At 42.6% G+C, this 10,749-nt stretch overlaps 1 protein-coding gene across 1 annotated transcript; it reads left to right on the forward strand.

Annotated features, from left to right (window-relative positions):
• Positions 1-1,788: 1,788 nt before the first annotated feature.
• Positions 1,789-10,545, forward strand: chrnb4 (cholinergic receptor, nicotinic, beta 4 (neuronal)). The gene is made up of 6 exons (XM_071531974.1): positions 1,789-1,837; positions 4,909-5,054; positions 6,127-6,171; positions 6,448-6,557; positions 7,112-8,177; positions 10,126-10,545. The coding sequence occupies exons 1-6, from the start codon at positions 1,789-1,791 to the stop codon at positions 10,288-10,290; spliced, it is 1,581 nt and encodes a 526-aa protein (XP_071388075.1). The 3' UTR covers positions 10,291-10,545.
• The last annotated feature ends 204 nt before the right edge of the window (positions 10,546-10,749 follow it).

Consider the following 10,749-nt stretch of genomic DNA (forward strand, 5'->3'; position numbering starts at 1 on the left):
TATCTCTATGTCATTTTGGGGTGCAGGACGTTCTCTGCTTCAGAATATCGGAGCACATTGTGAAATGCCTGGGTCATTTCATTTCATTTCAAAGAAAACCTAAATTATCCTACTTCTATCACTACATGAAAACACAGAGGGTGCAGTTACTGGAGAGGAAAAAAAGCAGACTGAAAAGTGAATCCTCTTTAGTCTTTGTGCATGTGGACTTGTAATGCACAATCAACCTCCCACAGAACTGTCACACCTGCCCTAATAATAAGGGTTCCCCTAGTAAATTTCAGATTTTTGCACTGGAGATTTGAACATGTGATCTTTAAAAAAAAATATATATATATTTTTCAACTGTAATCAATATGTCTTATACACATATGTGGTTCTTCAAACAACATATGAACCAACACAATGCAGGCCATGGCCCTGATACAGAACAAGTGAGGGTCAAACCCTAATCAGCCCTTATTGATCTGCTTTCAATAATCCAGAATGGAAGTCTTGGGAGTTAAAATTGATAATCCCAGGCTAGTCCTTGGGGCTGTTCTCCACACCGGAAACAGATCCTTCACCAGACATTATAATGAGGCTTTAAGCAGTGTGGCGACTGTAAATCTGCTATGCTAAGATTGCACTGTCATGGGTCTAACTGCACTTCACCTCACTAAATCTCTCCTGTCCAGCACCACAGAATAATTTATCACCCGCTCCTAAACACCCTCACCAAACCTACGTAAAGCCACTAGATGATCACAAGTCACCATGATCGTCCACTATTTGTTGGTGGGAACAAAATGCAATTAGGCCCAGATGTGTATATCTGCCTGGCTCTGAGGTCATGGGGTCTGTTATTGAGGATGCTCTTTGACCATAAGTGTGTGTAAGAAATAGATTTAGGCTAGATACTGGGCTCAAGACAACATATAAAACAAGAGAAAAACACATTCAACTCAGTTTTAGCTACGAGTGTGTCCACACCATTCTTTTCTGCAGTATACGGATAAACAGATGCTGGATCCACAAATGATCTGACATGCATTTGTCAGATCATGTGTTGTGGGGGGTGGGTAGGAGAGGACAGAGAGACAAATAGGGGCCATACCAAGTGCACTGACCTAATGCTCAGAGGGGTCATTATAATGGAAACACTCCAGTCATCTGCTATATGAGCAGGCTGTTCCTGTAAACCTCTGCAGTTTCATCACTTTGCCCACTCATTCAGGCGTGTGATCACCAAATCCAAGCAAATGTCACTTACTGCTATGTTCACAAACTAAATAAACCACAATGCTGTAAACAAAAACAACAAAAAAAATATGCTGAATACTATCACAAATTTCACAAACTGTCGCAGTAAGCTTGAGCTTCGAAGCACTACAAACATGTAACCCAACACCTAAAGCCGCTGCTGAGCTGGTGTCAACTTAAGCAAACTAGGAAGCCAAATACTGGGTCCAGGGTCTGCAGTGGACGGAGAGAGCAATGCGCCTTGGGTAGGCTGGTGCGCGTTGGTGGCGCGCAACAATGTGTGTGCATGGAGGAGTGTCGTTCAATTTCATGGGGCAGTTTGCTGCAAACTATCCCCACAGTGGGACCACCGCCGGAATCAGGACAAACGCTCTACAGTAGCCAATTTCCTTTTTGACGCATCAACACAGCGCCGGTGAAGTGTCCAAACCGTGAGCGCGTACATGGAGCCTCTTCAGAGCCCGGCATGCCCGAGAAGAGCGCTGAATATTGCTGCTTTGGGGGTTTCTCACTGACAAATCGTGTGGACCAGATGGTGCCGAAAAAATGACTCGGGCTCTCCCCATCCTCGCTTACTTTTTCTCTTTGATTCAATGTAAGTATATCTGTCTTTCTGCTCGATGCTGCAGCCTGCTTATCTATTCTAGCATGTCTTTTATCCGCGTAGCAGTTCTAAAACTAAACCGGATTTTGACAAAGTGTCTTTGTATTTGTGTGGAGAAGTCATTTTGGTTACACTTAATGTTCAAGTTATAGCACCATCGTTTTTTTGTTTTGTTTTTGTGCAGCCAAGTTCTCAATGCCAGTGGGTGAATAGTGTAAATGACAATAACGAATGTTGCCGTTTCACAAGATGTATACAAGAAATAAAATGTTTTAAAACATTTTTTAATCTACTAAAACTAATGTAAAAATCACATGTACTTCAATTTTAATATAATTACAAAACGCATATGGATAAACACACATTTTCCTGACAGGGAAATAAGTATTAAACACACTTTCGCAAGTTCAGCTGAGGTATGATGATATTATATTTCAACTAGATGTCTCATCTAGAGGCAATTTGATGAGTCAGTCCTGCTATCAAATGTGGCCTATTGTCACCAAATCAGCAATTCACTTAGGGAAAGTACCATAACCCATACTGTCTTGTGGCAGAGGGTTTGGGGAGTTTAGAGGGTCACAACTAATGGAGTTCTCCACAACAAATGCAATTATTTTCACTCAGTGCACAAAACATTTGGAGCAATTTTGTAATATTGACCTGCACCTCCTTTTGCACAATCCATTCGCCACAAGGCTGAATAGTATTTCCTTATCCACTTCTTCTTATTTCCCTCATAGGACTGAAGTGGATATATTTGGTGAAATCAGTACAAATCATAGCTTACACCTTGATTCACATGATCAGTGTATTTCATGGAATAAGCAGATGTTTCTAATAGTTTAACACTGTGTGTAAATGCTGTACAATTCAGACATTATTTGAGTGATGCATCCTCTCAACATCAGATATGAAACATTGCAGCCTACAGGCCCAGAGTCAATTCTATAGTGAGTCTGTCCCAGAGACTAGGCTTTCTACTCATAACAGCAATGAAGAACAAGAAGAAGAACAAGAACAAGCGATAAATGCCACTATCTTGTTAATGCTGTTTGAAGACAAAGGAGAGGAAGAAGAAGGGTTAGGAGAAGAGATAAATGCTTCATGTTCACACTGTTTAACACATCTCATCACCTTTTGCCTCATGCTTTTGTCCATTCACATACACTTCATTACACTCTCCAATCTCTAACTGTATTTTTCTAGAACAGTGTTTTTCAGAGTGACCTTATCAACTCAACAACAGCTGACTCTGGCATTGTATTAACATGGCTGACCTCACTCTCAATCAACATAATGTCAAAAAGCTTACAAAAAGCTGTTATGTATACACGTTTAATTTTCACACGCACGCACTTGCACATACACACACACCGACGGTCATTCACAGCAGGTAGTGATTACCAGTTTGAGTGGTTTGTCACCTTCCTGGCCGGTGGCCTTCGCCTCTGGGGTAAAGCAGAGCATGTTTCACTGTGGTCTCCTAGGGCTTTGACAACACACCATCTGTTAAAGAGCGCTCTGAAGCTCCTGTTGTGTTGGATGGGACCTCAGCCAAAGGACTGACGAGGGTCCAGTCATGGCGGCATGCATTGACCCATGGGGCGAGACTGTCGGGTACGGCACACTTCTCAAACCTACAGGAGTTTGTGGCCTGATAATGATGCACAGAGTTTGATACTCTGCAAGAGCATGGCAAAGCTTCAAAGTGAGCAGCACATTGATTATAAGTCAAACATCATTCTTATTTTTGGTACACCATCACCACATAGCTTAACAAAAAAAGCATGTGTGATGAATCTCTCGGGTTTTGCAGCCATGTTACTCTGCTGAACACTGACCGCGGGAGTGATTTTTCTTTAAATGGGCCCATCAGTAAGAGTCTCACCTCATTGGAGTGTTTCCCATGAGTAGATCAAGTCGACTCAGCTACTCTTAGCGGTGTCAGGGCATTAGTTACCAGCTGCAGGTAAAGAGGGAAGCGGTAGTGCACCCTCTATCCATTCTGCTTCAGATGAGAAGTGCTAACCATCAATTTAAATCAGGCTTCTCTTCACCGCTGACATGGGTGCCATTAAAAACCAACAAACACGAGGTGGAGTTCATGCGTTGGTATTCGTATCTTATTCTGATTTAAGAGAGACAACTGGTGATGTGGCTTCAGGCAGTGGCACTGCAACAGTATAATTAATAGCATGCTGTGTAGAAATATCTGCCCTCATCCCAAAAGGTAAATATTTAGTTGAACATGGCACTGGGGCCTTCATAACATTTGTACTACAATTTCCAATTTCCAATTTCCTTGGCCTTCTTCAAAAGGCGCAGTTTCCTTTGAGACTTGTGCACTTGAATATGCTGTTTGTATGGAGCACTGTCTAACTGCTAATAGCTTTCTTCAGCTCCTCTTCATCCTGTGTTTGAGAGCTTTGACACAGAACTAGGAAGACAGGGAAGATCACTGTCTACAGCAAGTCCCTGTGCAGGGGGATAAAAGATAATCCACGAGACAACAGTTGAGGCATTTGCCAATACACAGAATCTGATGTAGCTTTCCCTTGTGTTATTTTGGTTGAAACCTGGCTTGGATGTTAGAGGGAAAAGGGGGTTGGGTGAGAGTGGGTATGTTACTGGATTTATTAAGTCTACATCTCCCATAACAATTGTTTCACTGATTTAGGCCCACAACACATCCACAAGGCACAACAGTACATTTTGGTGTCTCAGAGCCACACTACCTCTAGACCTTCTCTTAACACTGATCAGACATCTTCATGCCATCTCAATGATTTCCAACAATAGAAACAAAAAAAAAAGTCAGAAAGGAAAAAACAGTGGCATAGTCCCATTTTTTCACTCCATGCAAATTACACCATGAAATCTTACCATCTTTGTCACATATTTTCCCCACAGCCACTGTTAATACTATCAAAAAGTCAGGGTGTCTTGGTGGCCCATCGCGTTAAGGCAATTCATGATCTTTGCCGCATGTCATCCCTTCCCTCTTTCATAGCTTTCCCATCTCTCTCCACTGTAATGTTTGAACAAAATTCTATCACCAGGTAGCAGCTGCGCCGACTCGGAGGAGCGTCTGATGAACTGGTTGCTGGGAAAGGAGCGCTACAACAAACTGATCCGCCCAGCTGTCAACAGGACAGAGAGAGTCACAGTCAAACTGCAAGTGTCTCTGGCACAGCTCATCAGTGTGGTAAGGCAATGCATACTCATGCCCACTCATAATCCAGGGGTATGCGAGTGTGCTTATTTATGTGTTGTTTCTGGGTGTGTGTGTGTGTGTGTGTGTGAGAGAGAGAGAGAGAGAGAATGTGTACAAGAAATACAAAGACAGATAGAGAGGGAGACAGAAAAAGAAAGATGGTGTAAAAGAGAGAAAATAATGATAGAAAAAGAGAGAGCATGAGGGCAGCCCCCAAGCATTGAGAAAGCAGTTAATTACATACCAGCTTCTGCTGAGAAGCCATATACCTAAATGGATGGATGAAGTAAAGGACAGATCTGGCGGACTGTGATCTCTGCCTCTGTCATGTCCAGATTGAAACTTCAGCACATTGGATTAAAAGGGGCCATAAACATGCTTCAGCCAGGGTGTTGGAGGCTACCCTGTGATTTACAGTTGAGGCTCCTCCCAGCTGCAGGCCAAGACAGCCAGGCTCATTCATAGCATCGGTTTATGAGCTTGCATTGTGCTGCTTGTGGTAATTGGCATTTGGTATCACTTTATTGGAACTGTATGTCATGACAGCGTGATGAGAATGCCATCAACAAACATGCGTGATGGGGGGATTCAAATGCAATTATTTTTTAGTGTTCATAGTATTCTTTTTCAATGAATAGTTGAGTGTGAGGCTTTGAGCGTGAGAACAGGTGGACTGTGGCTCTTGACTTCTCTTCAAAGATGAGAGAAAACATGGCAGAAACCCTGGGAAACTCCTTCATCTTAATTTTAGGGTGATCCAATAGGCCATAAATAAGGATACTGAGTACAAAATCTGTGAAAATGTTCTACTGTTACCTATTACTAGTCATGCCTTACCAGAGGATGACCTGAACTATTCAGATTTTAAATTATTGTTCAAGTTCATACTAGTGTACAAATATAATGCAAAAACTGACAGGTCATTGCTCACTTGATTATTCTTTTCTTACTATTTACTTATTGAAATTTTAAATTGATGTTAGTCATTTTTGAGCATTTCTGCACAAAACACCTATGAAAGTTGTACTGAAATTAATTCTCCATTGCATTTTTCGATTTGCAGAATGAAAGAGAACAGATTATGACCACTAATGTCTGGCTCACTCAGGTAAGCTTGATGGAGCTCAAGGTCCATCACCATCAACAACCAATCTCATGCCCTCACCATGTCCGTCCCTTGTTAAATGTCCTTCCCCCTGAACTTGAATTAAACTATATCCAATCTTCCTGTCTCAATGTGGAACAAACTGGTTCTATAATTGTGCTCTGCATGTACTTAATTTCAGTGATAATGAAACATGTAATTGGGAATGAGCCGGTCTTGGGAAAGTGTGTAATCGTCAGAACTCAGAATTTAGATGGCTAGGTCTCTCTGTCTTTGCAGCATTGGGTGGATTACAGGTTATCATGGGACCCCTCAAAATACGAAGGCATCGACAAGCTACGTATTCCCTCCAGACACATCTGGCTCCCTGATATTGTTCTGTACAACAAGTAAGCATTATTGGAATGTAATGGTGTTATGATACAAAGAGTTTTCTATTTTTGTTAAATATTTGTAAGAAAGATTAAAGTGGAAGATCATTCATTTTAAGAATTTCTCTTACTTCTACAACAGTCCAACTAATATTTGTGGACAGGGAACTCTCTCCCATAACCAGAAACTAGAGAATTAAGACTTAAACTTATCATCAGGTATAAAGTCATCAGGTATAAAGGTGATATTACCAGCGATCCCTCCAATCCAGCTCCCTTTGGTCACCTTTACTATCTTTCACAATTCATTCTCTGGAGAAGCTCCAGAGTTTATACTTGATGAAAGGATCAGTCTTAGCTCTCTGGTTTCTGGTTTTGGGAGAGAGTTGTTCACATTCACAAATATTGATTGGACTGTCCTCAACCATAGAAATAACAAATGGGAATTCTCAAGTTGAGTGATTTTCCCCTCAGTGGCAAAGTGAAATGTATGTACCTTGATAACACAGTCCTCAGAGATTGATTCAGAGGCTCTAAAGGTTTCTTTCTCATTCTCTCCCCTCTCCTCACAGTGCTGATGGTACCTATGAGGTGACAGTCTTCACCAACGCCATTGTCCTTTTCAATGGCAGCATCTTCTGGCTCCCACCGGCCATCTACAAGAGCGCCTGTAAGATCGAGGTCAAGCATTTTCCCTTTGACCAGCAGAATTGCACCCTCAAGTTCCGCTCTTGGACGTACGACCACACAGAGATTGACCTGGTCCTGAAGTCCGAGGTGGCCAGCATGGATGATTTCACTCCCAGTGGAGAGTGGGACATCTTGACATTGCCCGGCAGGCGGACAGTCAACCCTCTGGACCCCACCTATGTGGACCTCACCTATGACTTCATCATCAAGAGAAAGCCCCTCTTCTACACCATCAACCTCATCATTCCCTGTGTGTTGATTACCTCACTGGCCATCCTGGTCTTCTACTTGCCTTCAGACTGTGGGGAGAAGATGACCCTGTGTATCTCCGTCCTCCTGGCTCTCACTGTGTTCCTGCTTCTAATCTCAAAGATTGTTCCTCCGACCTCACTGGATGTGCCCCTGATCGGCAAGTATCTGATGTTTACCATGGTGCTGGTGACCTTCTCCATTATCACCAGTGTGTGTGTGCTCAATGTGCACCACCGCTCTCCCAGCACCCACACCATGCCGCCCTGGGTCAAGCTGATATTTCTTGTCAAATTGCCCGCCTTGCTCTTCATGAGGCGTCCTCACAATAACTCTGCGCGCCAGAGGCTTCGTCAGCAGCGGTGCCTACGGGCTAGGAGGGCCATTCTGGGCCTGAGTTACCCGGTTCCATCTAAAACAGGTACCACCATGTCCTCTTCTTCTGCCCTGCTCTCTTCCGACTCTGCCTTCTCCACTCCAGGACATTTTTGCAACAAGAATGCCGCTCCTCCGCTGGGTTACAACCACATCAACAGGAAAGGGGATTTGCGCTCCACCGAGTACCTTCCCAACGGTTTCACTTCCACCCAGGACCTCCGGCAGAGAAGCAGCTCAGACTGGGCTGCTGACGTCCAGGAGGCGGTGGATGGGGTGCGCTTTGTGGCTGACCACATGATGGGAGATGATGATGATCAGAGTGTAAGTATGAACAGTTCAACTAGAAGTTTGGCTAGAATCAATAGCGCATATATTATATTATACTATATTATGAATGTATAATATGAAGAGTTTCCTTCCAAAATGAGATATCCACCATTTTAAAAACATCCACTCCCATATTGACTACTGTCATTAAAGTTAAGCACATTATGGTCTAGTATTGAATCATCTGAAGACATTTGCTCATAAAAAATATTTGAGGACAGTATCATTTATGTTTTTCAAATATTACCTGATGAATTTCAGGTAGCACAATTTTTCCAAAATTAATATATGAGGTGTTTTTCTCGCCTGTGACTGTTTGGTATTTTGGTGACTCGCCGTGAACTTGACTGAGTGGCAGGAGGCACAGTAGGGGTGTGTCAGTTACGATCAAGCAGTGCAGTTTTGATGTCAAGGGTTACAGGGATTTGCACTTGGTTAGGTTACTAAAACAATTTGGTTAAGGTTGGGGATTTGGTCATGGTTAAATAAGTAAAGCTTTAACAAAAAATTAAAACCTCACTCACAGTAGAAAACCTCTTCGCATGAGTTGGTTGAGTTGAGTATTGCACCCGGGTCATCGGAGCTGAAGGTAAATGTGTACACCCGTTCACCACGATACTTCAATGTCAGACTCTCTGCCTGTATCTAGTCGTGGCTCCTTCACGTAATCCATTTGTGGTGGGAAAACATTTTTCTCTCACTTTTTGTGCACAAAGCACATTCATTTCACAAAATTTTAGGAGCACAGGCTCCAGTTTCAGTGCCACGCTCTCCCCATTGAGTAATGTTCTGACCTCTGTCCATTCTGATCTCAATAAATTGGATCAAGGATGTTGGTATTGGTGTGGGATAACATTTAACACACTCTGTGACCCCTATGGAGCAGGAAGGAATACCACTAACCCTGAGTAGTGGCTGTGACCCAGTAAATTGGAACCAGACTTTGGATAATCAATCGCTTTCTCGGACAAATCAATAAAATAGGGAGGTGACCAGGCTTGAGGAATGACTCCTTTTAAAAACTGCCAAGGACAGCATGGAAGATGGGGTGAAAGGGTCAATAGTTATTTCAGTGTAGGTCTCAGCAACGGGTCGTTGCTGGGATATAACTTACCTGTGCAACTATTATTCAGTCACTATATTTTACTGTGGCCAAGAATTAGTGTAGTTGCAGTCCCTCAGAACATTAGTGTAAGTCCCTCAGATTCAAAGAGCTCACCATTTTGCACCAACTTTCAACAATCATACAAGGAGAAATCCATCGTACAAGGGGCAGAGAGACCAATTTATCCACCGACAGTAGCCTCAATAGACCAGAATGACATGCAGACACAAGCCATGTTGCGTTTTGAGTAAGGGGCGCAACACCTTTTCTCAACTGGAAACTGGGAATGAGAACTGAAAACGTAGGAAATCACTAACTGAAGTAGACGAGGCAGGTTGAGGGAAAGTGGATACAACAAATGTCAGTAACAAATGCAGTAAATTACAACACTTCCTCACAAAATGACTTCTGCAGTGCACTGAACATTACGCATTGATGATACATTAAAGTATCTGAGAGTGGAATTTTCCTTTAAAAGAGCCATCCTCGTGAGCGAAGCAATATTATTGCTTTTATGCAACCAGGGAACATCTAAGGTAAACAGCAAATGGGAATGTGCATCACAGCATAAGTTGAAATTCAATCCCTTGCAGTCACAAGTAAAATGTATTGCTAGCACAGCACTGTAGACTTAGACAACTGAAGCATCAGTGTACCACACCATAGTATATCCTCAACTGATCTGAAATACCTATATCATGGTTTTATGATTGTTCTTACTTAAAGCCTTGACTTGCTTGCATTATTATTCTCAGTGCCTGTGTAAGTAATATTATGACAGATCTGTGTAAAATATATATTGAATCAGTTTGATTTGATTTCTATGTTTATTTGCAGGTGATTGAGGACTGGAAGTATGTAGCCATGGTGGTGGACCGTATGTTCCTGTGGATCTTTGTGATAGTGTGTGTGGTGGGCACATTGGGCCTGTTCCTCCAGCCTCTCTTCCAGAATCAGATTGTCCCCAACCAGCAGCCCAGCTCAGAGACTCCACGCATCTGATCTGCAGCCAGCAGGACTGGACAAGATTAGGTTTTTCATAAACATTTTAGTTGTTAAGATAAACTTTGTTATATTATGAGCAGATCCTGCTTGTAGTACCAGATGGGTGGGGTTTACCACATCAGAAACACTCAGATAGTGGCCAGTAGGTTGTCAATCCAGTTTATTGTCCTATGTGCCAAATCCCACCAGTATGGCACTCGAGTGGACTAAAGCAAACTATAAAAAGTATTTGCAAACACTATGACGCCCAGGTCATTTTGTAAGTCAGTGGAACAAAGAGGGTCCTATTGAGGACATGCATTGGGAAACGGAGCATGGATAAATTGAACCTATTAATTAAAGCCACGTGGCCTACAGCAATACAAACCTCTTTGACTCTCGATGCTTTGAGGGAATGGTACAATGGCATCTATTTCTATAAAGCTGCAGGCTTGATCTGTTTTCTCGAGGTTGAAG

The sequence above is a fragment of the Centroberyx affinis genome, unplaced genomic scaffold, assembly GCF_046629955.1.
Source record: "Centroberyx affinis isolate AG114_WGS23_722 - 3 ecotype Tasmania unplaced genomic scaffold, CSIRO-AGI_Caff_v1 ptg002151l_1, whole genome shotgun sequence".
Lineage (NCBI taxonomy): Eukaryota > Metazoa > Chordata > Actinopteri > Beryciformes > Berycidae > Centroberyx > Centroberyx affinis.

Coding starts and splice junctions, on each gene's coding strand:
- chrnb4 (XM_071531974.1), top strand. CDS start 1,789: ATGACTCGGGCTCTCCCCATCCTCGCTTACTTTTTCTCTTTGATTCAA. Junction 5,055..6,126: donor TGGCACAGCTCATCAGTGTG/GTAAGGCAATGC, acceptor TTCGATTTGCAG/AATGAAAGAGAACAGATTAT. Junction 8,178..10,125: donor GAGATGATGATGATCAGAGT/GTAAGTATGAAC, acceptor GTTTATTTGCAG/GTGATTGAGGACTGGAAGTA.